General features: G+C 39.1%; 1 protein-coding gene across 1 annotated transcript; it reads right to left on the reverse strand.

Moving 5' to 3' along the window:
- Nucleotides 1-6,826: 6,826 nt before the first annotated feature.
- LOC102798524 (Golgi phosphoprotein 3-like) lies at nucleotides 6,827-12,316 on the reverse strand. Its single transcript, XM_006789111.3, has 5 exons — nucleotides 11,790-12,316; nucleotides 11,171-11,302; nucleotides 10,800-10,914; nucleotides 10,031-10,191; nucleotides 6,827-9,274 (listed from the first exon to the last, which is right to left on the reverse strand). Exons 1-5 carry the CDS (start codon nucleotides 11,997-11,999, stop codon nucleotides 9,011-9,013), a joined length of 882 nt encoding a protein of 293 aa, XP_006789174.1. The 5' UTR covers nucleotides 12,000-12,316; the 3' UTR covers nucleotides 6,827-9,010.
- Nucleotides 12,317-22,251: the final 9,935 nt, after the last annotated feature.

Here is a 22,251-nt window from a genome sequence, read left to right on the forward strand (position 1 = left end):
TACAACAGTCAACAACCAAAGGAAGTTCAGTTATTAATTAATTTCATTTAATAAGTTAATCAGTTAGCTGAGTTGGCTTTAGTTTTACTTTTCAAAGGTTGTAAGGGTGCACTGATCATACGTAATTATATTAACTGTAGTGACACACAACTCTCGTTTATCATTTTTTTAAAACTACGTTGTACTTCAGGTCACGGACAGCAGAGGGCAACATTTCGCTTTTACACAGCTGCAGTTACTTTTTTTTTTTTTTTTAAATAAATGTACTTTACTGAACAAACAATGAATATACAACATACAAATAGATTAATTATACAAAAGAACAGAACATGAACACACAAAACCAGGGGTAAAAAAAATATTATATGAATACACGCAAAAATTCACATATATGTATCACAGCTGCAGTTACTGTTTACTTTGCACCAAGTCAGAACATACAGGTGGGTGAGCCTCTCCTCTTTCTTTCTGAATACCTCTGAATATGTGACGATAGTAACTGAAGCAGACTTTACTGAAGTGTTTACATGAGTCTCAGTAAATGAGCTATGATGTCCTATTTCTCATAAATTTTAAAACATGCCACTTCAGATTTTCCCCATCACATGCCAGTCAGTATAGTTCGGGTATTTGTGTCACTTATTCATACAAGCACTAATGTGACACATGCATGTCTATAATGTTGATCTAGAACAGGAATTAACCATAAATTACACAGACAAAAAAAGGAGGGGGTGTATCTTCACTCAAGTTTCTATATGATTCCAATATAAATTTTGTTTTGGATGTTCTGATTTACCAGCAAATGAATTTCCAGTGTGGGCGCTTATGGAACAGCATTCCAGTAGAACCAGTAGAACCAGTGACACAAAGATTTTTGATTTGTGCCTTGTAACACATTAAAAATCAGGCATGGGCTGCTGTGGGTTAAGGTCCTACATAGATTAAACTTACCTCAGGGTAAGGTTAAACCCAGCTGACCTTAGATGTACTGAGAATCCATTTACATGTTTTTGCTGTCTCACAAACAGACCATACAAATAAAATCAATTTTAATAATAATCTAATAAATCAAAATTTTATTCTTAATTTAAAATAATTTTCATTTTAACCACATGAATACGACAGTTATAATATTATCGCTAATTTATATATATATCACAGGGAACAAGAGTGTTTAATATTTGCATATAAATATATGCATACCTTTAGGTAAAGTCACATTTCCTAAGAATTTTTACATTAAATGATCTGAATTTACTTCAACCCAGATGGCATGAACGGCTTATTTAACGAACAGCTTGACTATTAATGTCACATCTGTGTACGCTTCTTTTGTCAGTATTTACACAAACAAAGGTCAAAGCCTGTCAACTCTTTTTTTTTTGTTCACACAAGCTACCTGCTCCCATCACAAATAACAGAAGCACCGACTTCAAACCTACCCGTGAAAGCCCCAAAAAGCCAATGTGTTTTCCAATTTATTTATTTATTTCCACCAAAGCAACATCATTCACACACACCCCAACCATGAAGCGGAACATTAATGGGGTGGTTTCCTCTCAGAGATGTTGCACAACAACAAAAACTTTCATACAAAAGGTCACAAGACTGCACAAGAGAGAAACCACGATAAGCCTGTTGATTTACATTCAAAACATATACCTTAAGGACACGGCAATAAAAGGCCAGTATATTTAACAATGCTGTTATCAGCAGCAGCAACACGCCTGCTGTAACCATGTGACCACTGAGCTCTGTGGACAACTAGCAGCATGTGTGAAATGTGCAGTGGTGCCACTTAGAGTTCCCCCATTTAAGTACGTTTACAGTAATAGTAGTAGTACAGTAATTAAAATATAAAGACATTTTCCAGCTAACCTTTAAAATTGCTTTATTGCCATACAAGTATTATATATATAGACATAAAAATATACATAGAATTATACAACTGTATACAAACTATATTACTATACTAATACATGCCTGTTTCTGCTATAAGCAGTGACATTAAAATGATGTGATGCTTTTAGGTGATTTTAGCCTGTTTTTAGGTAGCATGATGACATTTTAATATACCATGTATAATTCAGCTTTTAATTCACCATAAATATATCGTACATAATTTTTCACTCTCTATATGTTTTTTTTTAATGCAGAAATGTAATTTAAAATTTGCTCTTAATCTAAATTTGCTCTTAATTATATGACCCTTTAAAGGGGGGCCCACCATGTGTTTGGCAGCCACTTGGCTAAACTGCTGACTTATACTTAGCTGAAACTTCATTAGGTGCCTTCAGTGTGGCTTTATTGATTATTTGTGGCATAGAGGCTGGAAGCACGATTAGAAGATTGGTACACTGCGGTCATCAAGACTCAGGCCAGGCAACAGTTTTCGAATATTCTGTTGTCTAATCATGGCAAGCCACTGGGAGTTGAGACCGAAATTTCCTCTTTTGCTTTAAGCTGAGTGGATATTTTGTCTTTTTCTTACTAAAACTCCAGAGATGGAGGCGTGTGGGGAAATCCAAGTAGATCAACAGTGTCTGAAATTTCTTGGCCAGCCCGTCAGACACCAACCACCACGTCACGTTTAAAGACACTTTAACTTTCTTCCTTATTCTGATACTGGCTTAGACCTTTCACAGGCAATCTTGACCTTGTCTGCATGCGTAAATGCAATGAGTCGCTGCCATGTGATTGGTTGGATGAGATATTGATTCGCAGCTGAACAGGTTTAATAAAGAGGCGCTGAATGTATATTAAAACCAGACCGACTACAGTAAACATTGTGGCATAGGTATTAACAGACCCATGATGCCACATACATTAAACATTTATATTGTGGCACTTTCAATAATCTAAATTTCTTAATCTTAAAGTTTAGACTCAGTTCTCAAAAGTAAATACATTTTCCTTAAATAAAGAAATAATACTGCAACTCTCTAAGCCGTCGGTGGTCAGGTGATACGACTTTCGTACCTCCCATTTCGTACGAAAGGAGAAGGTATGCCCAAACAAGTTCATGGTGTTTGTACTAAGCACAAATGCAAATAGTGCACTTTTAAGGAAGAAGCGCAATGCACATATCTTTGTCTTCCACGTCACCAAGTTTTTCATCACCCTCTAGTGTAAACAGGTCACGTGCCTGGTGTGTGTTACGTGATTAGAGTGGTGTTGGCCTTGTTTGTTTTTGCATTAATTCAGTCACGGAAACTTGCGTGACACCGGTTAATGCAAGGTTTTGATGTAAAAGAAACATTTTCTGCAGCTGGTTATTTTAAATATTCTGTGTTTGTGTTTATGTAATACGTCCAATGATATCTGTCCTGTACATGGTGAAAAGAACACTGCTTCTAAATATCTAATCTTATCGGCCAGGTAGGACACAAAGTGTGGCTGTGAACTGTTGCCGTACAGTCTGTACTGTTTTCTTTATGGTTGGTTTGTGAGCTTTTTGCAGTTAACAAACTGGTCTGATGAAATGTTGCTTCGTGTGACACGGTGGAACTGTTTCAGATGTTGTTTTCCTTTCTATTTCATTTGGTTATGAGCTCATTCTAAGACTTCTAACTTTTTTTAAACATATGTACGTGTCCATTTCTATTGTCCGTGTTATTCTTAAATGTGACTATCGGGAAAAAAAATATAGGGATGGATATATATCTTTAGCAAAGTGCAAAAATACTAAGTTTTAACCATTTTAACCTTTAACACTACTGATTGTAGACGCTGGTAAACAAAGTAGTAGGAGGGGGAAGTCGACTCGTGACCAACGGGGGATTTCTTTCTGAGCATGTGTGTGACGTATATAGCATGTTTAAAAGGCGGTCTGTGCTATCAATAGTTCAAACCTGTTCCTGAACATCAAGTGTCAACACCGGTAAGAAGCAAAACGATCCTGTGAAGCGCTTCTCGTTTTCGGACTATTATCGTTGAGAAAATGGCCAGCAAAGGTGAATATATAAACAGATCTGATTGAGGAAGTTTTAGTTAAGCCCGATATTTTACTAACAGATTGCGAGCAATCGACTGATATGATCTAACCGATGCCTTCTTCCCTCAGACAGACCCTCAGGAGCTGCTGCCGCTGTTGAACTCTGCGCACGCGAGCTTCGTAAAGCCGGTGATGAACTCTACTGGAAATACAAACTGCTGGAAATACTTATCAAGCACTACAAGACTGTCGCTAATGTCAAGTGAGACATGATGTGAGAGCTCATCAAGAGGAAGCGTATACTGTAAATCTGACTGGCCGTGAGCCTAACATTAAAGAAGGGTCTCATATATAGACTCATAACTGGTGGCAATATGGTAGCCGTAAGTGGGATGTACATATGTTTGTGGACACATCTTGCTGGAGTCGCTGGATTTGGACTGGCAGTGGACTCAAAAAGGAAGACAGAAGCTCTCCAGAGGAAAACTTGTGGGATGCTGTTGATCCGCTGATACAGATCGGTGACGAATTGGACCGAAGAGGAGCTTCAGAATGGATTATATCTGCTAAAGATGCTGATTGTCACATGTATATACACCGTATACTATCTGTGGACATTCATGCATGTTGGCTCTGTTATAGGTTAAGGTGTAACATTTAGACTAACTGACTTGGACCTAAAGGAAATGACACTTGTGAATCTATAAATTCTGTGAATCTACTTAAAATGCATTTTAAAAATGTCAGCATAAGTGGAAGTGTGTCATGAATAGTTCATTAAAAGATATACATTCAGTAAATGTATTACTTGGTCATGTGTAGTATCTGTTTGTATGGTGGGTATGACAGAAAGCAGTTTGTGAATGTAGTTAAGAATACAAACAATGCACATTTTTTTATGATCAGAAAATGGTTAAAACTGAATTAGAAGGCTTACTGATGGTGGGTCTGTTATTAAATAGTATAAGCGCTGTGTTTTTAGTTACTTGAGACAGCCGGTGTCAGGTTCTGTAAGAGCAGCTGACGTCAAGCAAACTTATGACTAGATTGAAAAGGGTTTCTAACTCCACATCCAGAGCTATTGCGCCCACAGCAGGGATTCTGAATTGTGGTAGCAGGCATGAAAACAACGAGTGTAACACCAACTATCTAATTTCAATGTTAGGCAGCAATCATGTGTCTCTCTGGGAACTGGTTTTGATCTAAGATTCAGGGGAAAAAACAAAACAAATTGGACATGATTATCTGCTTGCCAAGTGCTGCAAACCTAAGTAATCTGGAAACATTAGGCGTTTAAAATCTTTTGGATTCCAAACACGTAGTCGTGGCTCATAAGGCTTTACAGGTGTTGGAGTACATCAGCAGGCAGCTGTCTTCCAGCTGTTCCACAACCCAGCCCAGGTTTAGGTCATAGAGTAATGGATCTTGGCTGTACTTAACTGCAGACAGTTTTAAAGAATTCATCCTGCTGGCATTCGTTCCGCCTTCAAATCGGTCTTATAACAATTTATTTACATGTCTAAGAACTAGCTGTATTTATATTTTTAACATTATACAGCTCTGCTTTGCTGCTAACTCATTTTAAACCGAATTCCCACCAACAATGGATTCTGTTCATCTGGACGTAGTGTTTCCAGTGGACCAAGCGTACATCTTTCACCATCTTACATCGCTGCCATTCCCCAACTCTCTGTGGATGGTACTCATAGCCGTTGATCGATGGTCAGTGATCAATGGTGACGACAACTTGCATACTAACGATCATGAAACTGACCTCACAGGCCATTGTTGACTAGTGGTGACAGTTTCGGTTATCATGCAAATGTGCTGTTTGCAAGGCTGGGGAAACCTGCAGTCAGCTGACACTGATGAAGTCACCTGGATGAGTGAGGAAAACGCTACATCTACCTAAATGTAGAGAATCAACTTTTTGGGGTTTCCTTATCTGGATAATTGAGCATCTAGTAACACTATTAGGAAGGCCGGTGTTCTCCAACTTTGAGAATACGTTTGCTGTGAAATACATCGATCTGACAAAGTTCACATACACATTGTCAATATGGTACAAAATGGTGAAATTTCTGTTAAAGCAGTGGTTCACAAACTTCTTCTGGCCTCAAAGAAAGTTGACTACCCACGTATTAAAAATTTATATTTATTGTTAAAAATACAAATATAAAATGCATCCAAGTTTCATTGTATTTAAAGGTCAAATAGCGTCAGGGAACTCTGTGTGTGTTACTTTCCCCCCAATAAAACGATTCACCTTAGTTTCATTTCATGTTTTCACCTGCACATCCCAGAAATAATTTACTTTCTGATAAGAGTTAGGCAAGAAGCAACTCCCATGTTTGTAATGGAAACTGTGTAGTTGAAGCGAAGAGTTCACAAAGAATGATTTGGTAACATGATATCCCTGTAATCATTGCAACTGGAAGTTGCAAAAGAAGTTTAGTCTGATGGGAAATGCTGTCGCATCATATTTCTTGGTTGGGATCACTAAAAAAAACCCAAACTGTCCCACAAAGGTAACAAATTGGTTCATGTTAGTTAATGAATTTCAGGGACTGATGTGTAGGCTTTTAAGTTAAAGAAGAAAGAAACTGATCAACTTTCTGTCATAAATATAATTTCTACAACCTATTATCAATTATTTGTTACCTACTGATTATTAGAAGCACGCTTCTACCACTGAAAACAAGTACCAACATTTTCTTTCCCTTTGATTACTGAACAAGTCTTGCAAAGGTTTATATTCACTGAAGAGATTCATCTACCAACTAGTATTAGAAGAACGCGAATCAGACGATCTACCTAAGGAATCAAAATCTTGATAAGAGCAAGCCCGTTTTTAACCATAAATTCTGAAAGAAAAACCGCAGCAAAACATTATAAATTCAGGCACTTAAAGGATCCTTAGTTTATTTTTTTTGTGGTAATACAAAAAGCATACAGAATTATAGAGGATAGGAGAGATCCCTTTCACTGAATTCAATTAGACCGTACACATAAAATGATTAATAATTACATACAAGCCGTTTTCTCTGTAGCTACATCCACAAACATCCCAGCCCTCCACCGATAACAAGCATGATCTTGTTGCTGTAAACGTGTCTCAACAGTTCTTCATACCCACTGGTACTGTGCAGGTAGAAAAAAGGCAAAAATAAAAACAGGCGATGTAACTTCATACACAGACCACATTGATCAGACGGTGTTTTTATAATCATAATTTTACAATGAAACAAGTTTTTCCCAGACCAAAGCGTGTTTGGAGTTCATTTCCTCTCCATTAGACGTTGTTAAGATGTTTCAGTCATAAACAGGGATTTACCAAGACCCCATGTAACCTCCGCCATCATTTCCATGTATCAAACCATACAACATGCCCACAGGGGCTGATTAAACAGAACAAAAAGAGCATGTAATCATGAAATGACAAATAAGCTGAGATACATGGAAAGTCAAGACTTTCCATAACTGCACAACACATTTTCTCACTTACCTCTAAAAGTAACAACTGGAATAAATCACATGATCATGTCAGGACGATTTCTTCAGAGGAAATGCAAACAGGTTATGCTTGTCGATTAGTCATGTGTGGAAACTCCTACACAAGACTTGCCTCTGACTTTCTGTTTTGTTTTTGGGTTGGTTTTTTTTATACTAACTACGATGACAAAAGGAAATTCAACTAATATTTTTTGTCAATTTTCAGGGAAATGAAAATATTGTTAAACCTAAATAGCACTTCTATGTCTACATACCACTAGTTTTAAGTGAGAAAATATGTTTTTGTAGTAACTAAAATAGCTAACCTGCTTGGCTAACAATTCCTTAATATGTATAAGTAAACACTAATGATCACAGTAAGTGTCACGGAGGGTTTTTTTAAATATCCAAATTCAATCACTACTCTTTCCCCCCCCCCTGCGTCTTTACATCTTGATTCACATTTAGAAATATAAGTAGCAGGAGCATTTGTTTTAATCACCAAGGGAATTATTTTTTTTTTTTTGTTTTTTTTAAATTTTTTATACTTATAGAGCTGGATTGAGATTTTTTGTTGTCGTTTTTTTCTCCTTTACCATAGTTTCTAAAGTTTATAATGATCAAATCCCTTTGTCACAAGTGGGTTACACAACCCGAGAAGACACCTATAAATACTAACCTACCTGCAGGGCTAGCAGCTGTGCAAAATAGTTAATTAATGGCAGGCTACTCCAAGCATCGATCAGCAACATAAACAGAAACGGAAGACTAGCTGCGTTCTCTACACACAGAATGGACCCTTGAAAAACCAGCAAACTAATGAGAGCTTTGTTAGATTGCACATTTTAAATCTCTGTAAGGGCCGAATGATCTCACACTTACTGGTGAAGGAACTGAACTTGTGTTTAGCCCCTCTTTCCCCCTCAAGAGGCATTGAGGGGAAAGGAGGAAAGAAAAATTAAAGCAAGGACAAAATGAATCTGACACAGTCAGGTAGTCTGTAATAATGGGAACCCAGAGATGTGTTCTTAACTCAAGTGGAAACGAACAGGTGGAAGCGGGAGACCTGCGAGAGCAGAAAGAGCGTTGCTCATCCTTTGTCCTCGCGTTAGCATGTGGCAGGGTATGGAGATCTTGAAGTGATGAAGAGATGACGTTTCCTCTGCGCTGAAGGGAAACTTGGCCCCAGTCAATATCTTCATATTCACCATGACTACTGTTGCCAGCTACTGCGCTCTCCGATGTCATCTAACGAATAGAAACCCACCTGTATGTAGTGTTGATGTTTGTATAAGTATATCCTTTGCAGTGGCAGATGATGTACCTCACTTGTGTGAAAGCAGCCAGTCGTTTCCATTTTAGAGAGTCATCTAGCCCGTCCCACTGTTAGCTTGGTGAAGCCCACCACCGATCAAGACTGTGTGTTAATATGGACTACCACCAAAATATCATCCAGAAGAGATGTCTAAACAAGCTCCCCAACCAAAACAGATTGTCTCATTAGAGTGAAGTCTGTCTCATTAAGTCCTTCAACCAATTAAATAATACAGACCACCTTTCAGTCCAACCAATCAGGTGCTTTCATTTAGTAAAGGCGGCCACCACGGCCCACATTAGTTCATTGACATTGGGCTTAGCGCTCTCTTTCTCGGGCTCCAGCTCTAGCAGAGTGTGAACCCTCTTCATGGCGAGGTCGTACTGTTCGTCTTGGAGCGGGGCGAAGGCATTCTCAAGAACATCGGATGAGTGAGCCAGCAGAATCAGGGCCAGAACCCGCTTGTCCATGCGATGGGGATCGTTGACCCACTTCTCCAAAACAGAGTCCTGGACCTTCTTGACAAGGCGCTGCAGGTAGTAACAGTAAATATTATAGAGTTTTATAGTTAGAATTAATGTGAATTAGATTCAATTAGATCATTACACTATTCAGGCTCTAACTCGGAATCTGTACCACACCTTACCTTTATTATAAAGCGCTTTAACATAAAACCAGAGTTCACACAGTTCTGCACATATACAAATATCATAAACAACAAAATAAATAATTAAATAACTAAAATAAAAACATTTTTTTAAAAAGTCACATTTGTAGCTTCATGTTTAGCAAGACTAACCCCTTCATCAGTCAGACAGGAAGTTTGCTTTAGCCTCTCTAGGCCGGAAGCTAAACAGTTGGTTTTTTGCATAGAAGGTTATGTTACAGCTAACTAATAAGCATATACGGCTGCCAGACTTCTTGTCCTCCTATAGCTGCTTGCTTTAATGCTAGACCAGAATCAAGGTTGTTAATTATACAACCATGAAGTGAAAATGATTTGCCATCCAGCTAAAATATGAGAGAATATATAAGAGGGGAATATTACCCCTTTTGCACTGATACTTGTGCAGTTTGTCAACTCTACTTTAACTGAATCCAGTGAAGGGCAAATATAGGTCAAACCTCTATCAAATGAAGTTGAGGGCGTGACTAACATGCTCCTAAATAGCTGACAGTTCCTGCACGCAAACTAAAAAACACAAACCTCCCCCACTAATGATATGCAATGATGCTTGAATCAAAATTTTGATCATGATTGCAGAACAAAGTGAACATTTGCATACCTGTTTAATGGTACTGTTGGTAAGCGGATGTGTGGTCATATCAAAAAGCAAGAAGTTCTGCTTCTCTGTGGTGAGGACACCTTTCTCCACCAGGTTTTTGGCCAGACGTTCTCTGACATTTCGCAGCTGATAGTGCAGCTTGAGCGGATTCCAGGTCTCGCCTACGTGACAACATTGAGATCGGCTTTCAGACGCAACAAAATAAATGACGTGCATGCCGAGGTCATTTTCCTCCTTTAAGGTTCTTAGCTGAGAACAGGAGCCAAAAATGCTTCCTGTGTTGTTATTATAAAGGATGCACCCATTGTTATATTTTGTTACATTTTGCAGACTGTGACAGTGCACAAAATGTAAATGTATTTTAATTAAAAATAAATGTTTAAAGTGTAATAAATCTTCATCATTACACGGTCTTTTGATATTTATCCATCTTGGAAAAGTTTTGGGACTACAGATAAATGCTAGCTACTGCCATTGGTGAATGTCATCTCACACAACGAACATCAAGACTGACATCTACTGACAGATTGGTGCATCCCTAATTATCTACTGTATTTCCAACAATTGCCACTTGGGGCACTACAAGGTGTTTTTAAAACAATTTTAAAAATCAATTAATCCTGCTACTGACAAATCTGACATTACATTGCACATAAGCAAGCAGTACTCCTCCGCCCCAACATTTTAGACACCTATGTGACCAAAAAGGTGAAACAATAAGCAGATCACCACTAGGTTTGGCTAACAAATACAGCAGTGCTTATCTCACCACTCAGTAGCTCTATCCAGCTCTGGACATTCTCTGGAGGCTGAGTTTCTTTAATGTGTTTCAAGGCCTCATCCAGCAGCACGTCTCCTGTTGGAGCATCTGACTTGCAGATCACCTTGCCAGAGAAAGGTAAACATTTTAATAATGATGGCTGCTGTCTGTGGAATTGTGATGTAGACACATCCTGTGTGAGGAGGAATTACGTAGATAACTAGGTGTAAACCTCCCGACAAAAAAATGCTTCCTTCTTCGTCAGAAGAAAAGCAAACAGTGTCAAGTGTCCACTACGTCAAAGCATTTAACCGGACAAACTGGTCCTTTCCCCCCTACACACACGCACAAACATCTGATCGCAATATAATAGTTCTCACCTTTCTTGCCAGCAGGCTTTTCCTTCGCACACCGGACGCCTCCAGCTGTAACCTCCCTCTGAGAGCCAGCTCTACAAGCATACAGCCTCGAAGGCCGGAAGAAATACAGTCGTTCCAGAAAGACGTGTAGCCCTGGGTGGAGAAAAAAAAACACTCGCTAACTTAGCTGACGTGTTGGAAGGAGCTGAAGCAAAGCGAGATAAAAAGGAAAGCGGTGACTCGCTGGCGAGTTGTCAAGTGAACGCTTGGAGAAACCCGAGCTAAGAAGCTCAACAAACCGGATAATTGTTTTCACTCTCCACCACCCCCCATCTTTTTCTGTAACCTTACGAGCCAACAACAAAACGCAGCGCAAAACATTTCGATGCGCTTAAATACAAGCTACATGACATCTGCTAGCAAGCTTAGCAACGACACACTGTGAATCAATACACTCCCAGATGTGCTACATGAACACAGCATTCTGGGAAACTTTTAACTAGCGCTTTAATAAACCAGAGTTAGCTTTGTTGACAACCACGACTGGTGACGCACAGTAAACTCTAACATTAGCTAATGTCAAGTGTAGCGACTAAGTTACTAGCCAGTCTGCTAAGCTGGACTGCAAAACAGCGCTCACCTCTCGGTCCTTGAGGCCCAAGAGCAACACTTCCTCCATTAGCGTCAGTCTGGTCTCCTTTGAGTCCCCTTTGTCGTCGTCTTCCTCCTCCCCGCGGCGCACTTCGTCCTCCTCACCGCCGGACTCCTTCTCCTTCTCGGCGGCGGCGCTGCGAATGGCCTCGGTCCGCCGCTGGACGAGGCCCGATGTTCTCTGCGTGAGAGTAGTCATAGCTGATGCCGAAAAACGATAAAATCCGAAGAAAGGCGCCGACGTCGACCAGCAAGAGAGCCACGCAGCATGTAACCTGAAGGTTAAAGGTGAAAATCGGAAAGCGGTGGACCGATCGAGCGAAGCCGACGGCTAACGTTCAGCTGGGCTCGAGATTCCTGCAGACTCTGCCCACTTCCGGATCCAACATGGTGGCAGGTGACGTTAAAACGTGGCCTGGAGTGATCCGCGGACGCCTCCGGCCTCGTCCATTCAACAGAGCGCAGCGGGAAATATGTGCAACATAACCTCTGAGCTGCCCCATAAACTGATTACATTTAACGACAAAGGCTATGAACTATTCAGAGGAAATCCGGTTTTATAGAGCCCTAATTTAAACAAAAACAATGGATGTTGAGTAAAGCGTTTTAGGAAGAAACTCAATGCAAACAATTAGATACAAATTTAAAAATGGCTGTCTTAATCATTACATTATTTAATCTCTGTAATGACGAGTAAAGGAAACCAAATAACACATCATAAAGGCGGGCACAGTCTAGGAAAAAAATGTAAAAAATAGCCAGAGCTGGTCATCTATGAACTTTTACTGTATGAAGAATTAGCCTACTTCTATATTAGTGTTGTTGGTGGGGTTTAAAAAAAAAAAAAATTAAATAATGATATAAAAAATGGCATTTACGATCTATTCTCTTGTTATATACACTTGATTATTGCACCTTCAATAGATCACTTAAAAAAATTCTGACCTGGGAACAATTATATATGCTTAAATTAAAGTTCTATTGTATATACTTTAATTAATTCATCTATTTCTTTACTTATTACCACAGCTGAGGTGCTTTGATGAGTTAAATTATTTAAATATTTGATCAAGCAGTGCTGGTAACTGCAGCTTTTAATTGTAGCAAGACCCAAGCTAATTTTTAAACTGTAATATGCAACATGTATTGCAATTTGCACTACACATTAGTATTATATTTAGGAAAAAAAAATGCAAACTATACATTGGAGAGTTTACTTAGCTCAAACGCTATATGATTTAATATAGATTCTCAACACAAGGTGGCAGGCTATGCGTAGGAAACATGATCAGACTGATTATGTCCTCCCCCTGCTGACCTCAACTTCTCTGTGTATGATGATGAACACTGATTGTTTTTCTTTCACATGAAAACGCACTGATACTAAATTTAGACTATGTGCATGATAAAAAAACAAACAAACTATAAACTAGGTTATTATTATTCTGTTTACAAGTTATTTCATATTTTCTTACCTATGTTGGCATCTTTAAGCATGAGGGTGCTGACTGCTGCCTTTAGCAGCTTTATGTTGGTTATTATTGTTGTTACTCATCACTGGGAGAGATGCATCTTGGATTATAACCTTGCTCCACTCCCATTTACTGCACATCACTGCCCTCGGTGATGTAAGAGCAGCTGGACTATCATCTTTTTTATGGCATGTGTTGTGCCATTTAGTGGAAAAGCCACATATGGAACTAATAATATAAATGAGCTCACATGCCCAAAACGTAAATAGAATGCACTTTATTCATGCTAGTTACACTTGTGACTTCCCAGCTATGAGGTCAAGAAGACATTATACAAATGACAACAAACAGACATATCTACTAGTCTAACTCCATTAAATAAAAGCACACCTTTTATGTACTCTTGTATATTTTTCTACCTCCAGAATCAATTAATTGTAGAAAAAAAATGAGTTGGAGGACTTTTTATATGGAAACACAAAAAGCATTAAAAAAGTCAAAAATCTATAGTGAAGTTTTATACTGTAATGTTAATGCCACTAAATTCACCTTCAGTAGCAATAACCTGAACTTACTCACATCACTGTGGAGGAATTCTGGCTCACTTTTCTTTACAACCTTGCTTCAGTTCATTGGTGTTTGTGATCATTGGTTTATGCACAGTTCTTTAAGATCCCACCACAACAGTTCAGTCAGGCTGAGGTCTGAGCATTGACTGAACCGTTGCAACATCTTGATATGGTTTTTTCCAACCTTTTTGGTTGTACATTCGATCCTTGGGATCATTGTCCTGTTGATCAATTAATCATCAGTGATCAATTAATCAGGTTCACTGGACTGGATTCCCAACCTCTTTATTCCTATGGAAGGACTAAGTGTATACTTAGTTTTTCACTGGACTTGTTACAGTCCAATGAAAACCTGCTTTATATGTTGGGAAAAGGTTTTAATTACTTTCCTTAAAATCCGCTTTTTCAGTTAAAAGGCTTTATAAACTGTTTGTATATTAAGTTAAAAAATGCCTTTATATACTTTGTTGTTCAAAAAGGGTAATTTTGTATTTTAAAAAAGTAGCTTTAGAAGATGGACAAAACATGACTGAAAACATGATTCAAGTTCCTGAAAACAGGAAAGGTGTAAATATTTTTATAAAATTGATTGGGCCTGATTGGGTTAAGATGAGGTCATTTAAAAAACATTCTTGAAAAGGCTCCCTTAGCTCTTATTTCATTAAGCGCCGTGATTATTATCAGAAAGAGTTCCTGAAAGGTAATGAGGAAAGCAAGCAATTCACTCTCTGGGCTGCATGTCTCATTAGGTTAGACGATTTATTCAGCCCACGTTGCGTCAAATTCTGGATAGCTCATCTACAATCAGTGACACCCAAGGTTATCAAGAAGTGGTTTGTAAATACAGTACTTGTGAATCACATTCAGCAACAACAACAGGAGACAAAGAATACAATTATCAGCTGTGGATTACTGTGAGGAAATGAGTCCACTGAGGAAACAACACTGATTCAGGGAAGTTGAACCAAACATATAGAAAAAACACGTATTAATTAAAATAAGTAATAGAAGCAATATAAAACAAATTCCTCCAAAAAAAAGGAGTCTGTGGTAGAGATAAAACGTGGTGTACATTTTTAAAGAATAATTTGGAAATGGAAACACTCAAATATAAAAATGATTAATACACTACTGAGTAATGGAAATAATAAAGGAACTGCTTTGCTTGTGGATAGGAAGAGCTGGGCATCTAACATAAGCTACTTTTACATCTAAGAAAAGCAAAAATGAATCAATTCTGACCATTAAAAAGTGACATGAAAAAGCTGCTTCAGTAAAAGCTCTAAAAAAGAAGTGTTTGAGAGTAAAATGAAAGTCAGGTTCAGGTGTATACGCACTCACACCTGTTCAGCTATTCATCAAGACAAATAGGGCAAATATTGAAACAGCCGATCACATTGCAGCAGCATTTAGGAATTTAGACATTTTAAGTTACTCTGAATGTGGCATGGTTGTTAGTACCAGATTGGCTGGTCTGAGTATTTCAGAAGCTGTTGATCTTCTGGGATTTCCCCACAAAACCAAGTCTAGATTTTACAAACAAGAACTTCTCTGGTCAAAAATGTCTTGTTGATGCCAGAGATTAGAGGAGAATGGCCAGATTGCTTCAAGCTGATAGGAAAGCAACAACAACTCAAATAACCATTAGTTATAAGCATTCCTTAACACAGAATACTTTAAGCCTTGAAGCAGAAGACCACTCCTGTCAGCTAACAACAAGAAACCAATGCTACAGTTCACACCTAACCACAATTCGACAACAGAAGATTGGAAAAATGTAGACTGGTCTGACAAGTCTCGACTTATGCTGCAACATTTTGTGGTAAGGTGAGAATATGGGGGAAAAAACATGACAACATGGATCTGACAGCAAAAGCAAACCTAAACCCAGTAGGTGAGGTGTAACCAGTGAGGTGTAACCAGTAGTGTGTCAGGTAGTGTGTAGGTTCCTCTATTTTTAATGCTCTGCTGAGCCGTGCAGTGCGAGATTTCTGTTTTAAAGTAAGCCAAAACATTTGTTTTGTTGTTGTGGTATGAATGTGACATGGATATATCAGCTGTGAACCTAGATAGCAAGATGTTAAAGGTAAACCCCCCTAGCAAATCTTGCTAACATGTGCAAGCTAACCTTTGCATTTTTACATTTTTATTTTAGAGTGTTGGGTTGTTTTTTTTTTTACATTGTTAGCCTTTATTAATGTTTATTTATATCATTTATCTTCATTTATCTCATCAAAGCAATTCAACCTCTTTTTAAGAAAGTATTAAAAGAAATGAGTGAAACGGGTGCAACTTACATTAACTGATAAAAATTCAGGTTTTACGTTTGTTTACCTCCAACGTTTGAGTCCCATTTCTGTTTTTTAAATAAATATATTTTGAATGAAGGAAGATTGTAGGCCACCGTGATGAATTAATTTGAGTATTAAGAATTGTACATTAGCGATAGCAGTGAAGGAAGTCAGATCTCTCACTGTAAAAGTGCCAGGCAATGTAAATATTCAAATCAACCCCTGTAGCAGAAGGGCTTGTGTGAATAAACATGATTCAAATAAATGGTATATATGCCTCAGTAATATATATTTTATTTTTTTCATATAAGCAGCTGTACAGTTTTTGTCAAATGAATACTAGAGCATTCTTCTCTGAACTACAATGTAGTGGAGGAGAAATATAACAAAATGAAAATATACAGGCACAATCACCCAAAATACTTCAGTGGAGTGCGTAAGCATCATCCAGCCTGAATAAAACATCTCTGCTTTGTTCACATTTTATTGTGTCTGCTAAGAGAATCATAACATGTCAGAATCAGCCTGCAAGTAACAAACTCGGCCCCCTTTCGTGACGCTGAAGTCTTAAGTATGGCCCTAAATTAGATTTAGCAGATGGTTGGAAATATGCTCTGTGTAAACAACCATCACGGCCGAGATAGTTGTTAGATACTCTGACCATCTTAGTAGCATATTTGCACACAGTCCAAGACATGATAAACATCTAGCATTAGGTCTGGAAAAAGTCTGAAGTAGAACATATCTTCATGTTCGAGTCTGTGAACAGGTGTTGCTATTGAAAGCTACACATAAATCCACCAGTAGCACAAACACATGTTAAAAGACTCTAACAGAACGTAATCTGATAGAAAAGACGGCTCTAATGGAAAATAATCTGGTCTTACATGACGATAAAGACAAGAAGCTAGCAGAGGTTAGAGGTGTATCTGTCAGGGAGAAAAAGCAGCATTTTTTACATATGTTAACATTAAACTTGACATAAATTTTTCTTGACATATCAGCTCATTGCTCGCTGCCCCACTGACACTGTTAATAAACCCCTGACTCTCGGTGAAGCCCACCAGAGATCGACGGTTTCAAATGGCCCAAATGAAACATCTGTATTTTTCACTTTGTACATTTGTGCTCCCTGATCTTGGAGTTCTGGCCCTGACAAGGAGCCTAAATCACTCAAAAAAGCGTTCAAGGAAGGCCATATTGGAGCCATTTCCTGTCTCTGGAGTGGGCACATGGGTGACCCTTAGTGACCCTCATTCCCCAATATAAATGCGCATGAGTGCTCTCACATATACACATGCGTGCACTCTTTAACGACAGCACCCCCACAGACTGTAGCAGTGTAGTAAGCAATTCATATAATATCTCAGTTGCCTGTTGTAATAAATACATCTCACTGGAGAGCAGTGCCAGAGAAAATATAATTACATTTAATGGCTTGTGATATGCTGAACCCAGCCTGAGAGTGGCTTGAGATAAAACAGAGTCACAATTTTGGGATCTGATGCGAATGGCTTGAAAATGAAGCTTCTATCATTTTTCTCACAGTTTGTTTCCATAAAAAAGAAACCAGATCAGACAAGAAGGCCACACTGTATGGAAATAAATGGAGGGTAAAAGGTCAAATACCAAATTTCTTGCTAATTCTTCCCTTTTTTGGGGGGGAGTCTGCTGTGAACTTGAACAGCGGGTGAAACAGAAGCTCGCTGCAAATCATTGCAATTGCAATCGCAGCACATTACTAGCTCGGAGGCTAAAGTGAGTGAAATAAGGCTAAAGAAAACAAAAAAGAAATAATGAGATGAAAGAATAATGAGGCGAGCGAAAGAAAGCAGCAAAAACGATGTCAGTTTCAACATCTGCTCCATATCCGCACAATTACAGGAAGCGCTACGCTTTTGCCCCATTCACAGTGACACGAATAATAAACATAACAATGAGGTAATCCATCTACAACTTATTATGCAGTTGACCAAAGAGCAACTCCACTCCAGTACAGAGGCTTGAATGCATGTACTGAAAGCCTGTGTTATCACATCCACTCAGTTGAATCAAGTCATTTGTTGCAGGATCAGCCAGATACAGAAAACGTAGCAGTGGAAGGAAGAAACTACAGAAATTATAGCATCTATTTTTAAAGTCACGCAAAAACAAGTGTTTATGGCAAAAGTGAGAAACCTGCAGAGGAGGATTATTCAGATCTGAAGCTCCAAAGTCCACAAATTTACTGTTTTAGTTCACTTTCTCATCTCTCAGGTAGTTTCTGTATTTAGATCCTGTTTCTGCACTGAGCTGCAGACAGACACATGTGAAGGCGCTTGTTAATTTTTCATTAGCTGAATTAGAGAAAAGCTAGAGTTAAGAGATACTTGTAAAACTACTACGCCAGATCAAGAAGAAAAATCTTGGTGCATCTTACTGCTTGCTAATTTACATTTTCTAGTTGTAAAAAAAAAGTCCTTGTAGATTACAGCTGAAAGTGTTCTTTTTCTATTTAACCTCCATATTTTTGTGATCCTCCCTTTCCTCTGCTCGCCCTGCTGGATTTCTGCAGGAAGTCTTTAACAATAGGACCCCTCCAGAGATTCTGAAGCCCAGCTGTAAGGAGCTCCACACAAATACACACAGTGACGAGGCACACGCGACTACCTTTTTGTTTGCACGTACACACACATTAACACACACAGAGTAACTCACGACCACTCATTTAGTTGAACATTAAATAGGAGCTCCTGCTGTTTGTGTGACGAAACAGCAGACTTTGACAGTACACTCACATGACTCACTCTGCCATCTAATTAGCAGGAACAGCTGATGAATCAGCAACACAGCTGACCTCATGCTCGACACTCAGTTTATTTACTCTGCAGATGTGGGGTTAAGTAAAATGGTAAATGGCCTGTATCTGTATAGTGCTTTACTAGTCCCTAAGGACCCCAAAGCCCTTTACACATTCAGTCATCCACCCATTCACACACACATTCACACACTGGTGATGGCAAGCTACATTGTAGCCACAGCCACCCTGGGGCACACTGACAGAGGCGAGGCTGCCGAACACTGGCGCCACTGGGCCCTCTGACCACCACCAGTAGGCAACGGGTGAAGTGTCTTGCCCAAGGACACAACGACCGAGACTGTCCAAGCCAGGGCTCGAACCGGCAACCTTCCGATTACAAGGCGAACTTCCCAACTCTTGAGCCACGATCGATTGAGCCAGTAGTGGGTCAAGGTTGCCTCACCCAGTGGCAGAAAGTAAATATGAATGGCAGTTTCAGTTTTAAAGGAATTATCCTCCATTGGAGCATTTCCGCTTTGTATCACTTAGATCGTCCTGTACTTGACTACATTTTAGAGGGACTATAGTCAGTTATGTTTATTTTCACAGCTCTAAATTGCTTTTAAGGTTAAGATTTTACATGTTTTACATACAGTGCTGTGTAGTCTTGAGGCAGGCTTCAGTTCTTCATATTTTCCTAGAAAATGAAAAATAGGTGCTGCGATTTACTGAAACATTTCCAGATAGACATGGAAGTATAGTGTATAAGGCAAAATAAAAGTTTGTTCTATACTAACAAGCTTATTGAATAAAGTTGGTCATGCTAAAACAAGCATATTATAGCATGGCCACCTTTAATCTTCAGCACAGCCTGAGCTCTCTTTGGCAAGCTTTTGTGTAATTTCTCTAAGTAGTCTTCAGGAATAGTTCTCCAAGATTCTTGAAGGACATTCAAAGCTCTTTAAATATTGGCTGATTTTTTTCCATTGCTGAGGTCCAGGCTCTGGTCAGGCCAGTCAATGACTGACAGTGTTCCACTGTGTGTTTTTCACACAGTGAAAGCATACCTGGTTTGCGATCATTGTCACGCTGAAAAATTAAGCTATTGCCAACTAGATGCTTTCCTGATGGTTTATTGGGTAGACCAAAATGTGAGGGTACTTTTCATAATTTTTTTTAAATTTCATAATTACATCAGTGTTGACAAGACCAGCAAATCCGACTGTATTTTAATGTGTTACACCAATTTTGATGAGATCCTCAACACCACAAGCTGAAATGCAGCCCCAAACTATGACACAGTCTCCACCTTGTTTTACAGATGCCTGTAGAAACTCACTCCTCCATATATACTGAACCAATAATTTCAAATGTGCACTTTGACAGATCTGTGACAGATCAAAGTAAAAAAAAACAACAAATCTGGATGTAGCGTTTTCACTGGGAGAAACGTTTCATCACCCATCCAAGTGACTTGTTCAGTCTAAGCTGACTGCAGGTTTCCCCAACCTTATAAACAGTACCTTTGCACAATAACTGAAACTAGCCCACTGAATGAACAATGGGCTGTGAGGCCAGTTCCTTGACCATTAATATGCAAATTGTCATGACCATTGATCAACAACCACTGATCAGAGTACCATTTTCCACGCTTCTCCCACTGAAAACGCTACGTCCAGATGAACAGAATCAACCTTTTGGGATTTACTTACCTGGATGATTGAGCGTGCATCATGACAATTATGTGTTGCTTTGAAAGGCTGCTAGCGATAGAGCGCCTAAAGATATGTAAGACTGGTCGTTTGCTAAGCTGCCTGTTATGTTTAGACACTACACTGGTTCATCCCATGTGTTCTTTTTGCACGCTTGAATGATTCATAGGCCCATTTCAGTTGATTAATAAATTTAAAAAAATCATTCCTCTAAAAATGGTTACGTAGAACTTAACTTTTGATGTTTTTCCTGGAAGACATCACAGAATGTGGAAAACAAAAATGAAATGAAATACCGCTTGACTTTTTGTACTGATGAGTACAACCTAAATGTGTCTAAAGAGCTTCAAATATGCTAGTTGACTGACGTTTCAGCCAGTACCAGCTGATAATCCTGACCAGATGACTCCTCATGCAGTTTTCTAGTTGTGGTCAGAGGCCAACCCCCAAAACATGAGATTTGTGGACGAAAAAGCCAAGCAAAAGTGAACATGATGAGGCGGCGTGGAGACCTTATGATCTTAATCATCATCTGGTTGCACAGTGGGAGGCTGAGTGTAGCAGGGTCAAACACATGAGCATGCCTGCCACACACACACACACACACACACACACACACACACACACACACACACACACACACACACACACACACACACACACACACACACATACACACACACACTCGATTCCCTCCGGGCGCCCAGATTAAACCTGAGAAGATGTGGCTCCCTGAGGCCATGAACTGAAGCATTTGCACTCTTCTCAGCCTCTAAATCAATGTCCACCACAGGAAGCCTGTCAACATGACCAGAGCTGAATCTGTCAAAGTTAAACTTTTTCGTTGTTATGACACGAGAATTCACAAACAAAAAGTTCAACTACCGGTAAAGTTAAATCCAAACGGCTAAGACGACGACTCTTGTCACTTACGGTTGAGCTCTTGCTCAGAGAGCAACAGAACATCTGTTTACTGTTTTTCTGTGTTTTACTTGTACTTATGATGTCATGTTCCTAATGAGGGTGTGTTACGAATATTTTGCTGACAGAGCATTGAAATCTCTGACTCTAGCTGGAGAGCCTCTGGTTTTCATTGAGAGCAATGCAGTCACAGTGAGGAGCATGAGGTGCAGCAGTAGACCGGCTGGAGGCTTGAAGGTCGTTCTGGCCTGCTGTGGGCAGTCTGAGCAGAGATATTTCAGTAAACAGAAGCGAGGTGATGGGCCTTTCAGAAACTACACATAAGCCAAAACTCACTCGCTCTCATATATAATGTATGCTCTCGCAACAATGTCCGTATGTCCGCAACAATGTTTGAGCCAAATGTTTTCATTTGTAATCTTTTATACCAAATGAGCATAGTGGTATCGCTATTTACCAACAATTGATATCATATTTATGTCATGTTAATAACACAAATAATATGTTGTAGAGAGGCTGTTCTTGTACAGTGAGTGTGTAGAGTGATGAACAGAGACTCCCCTTTTCCCTCGTTTCTCTGGTGTTTTTTCCGCCTTGTAATTGGAAGGTTGCCGGTTCGAGCCCCAGCTTGGACAGTCTAGGTCATTGTGTCCTTGGGCAAGACACTTCACCCGTTGCCTACTGGTGGTGGTCAGAGGGCCTGGTGG

Source organism: Neolamprologus brichardi, chromosome 7 (genome assembly GCF_056152115.1).
Source record: "Neolamprologus brichardi isolate AB-2024 chromosome 7, ASM5615211v1, whole genome shotgun sequence".
NCBI lineage: Eukaryota > Metazoa > Chordata > Actinopteri > Cichliformes > Cichlidae > Neolamprologus > Neolamprologus brichardi.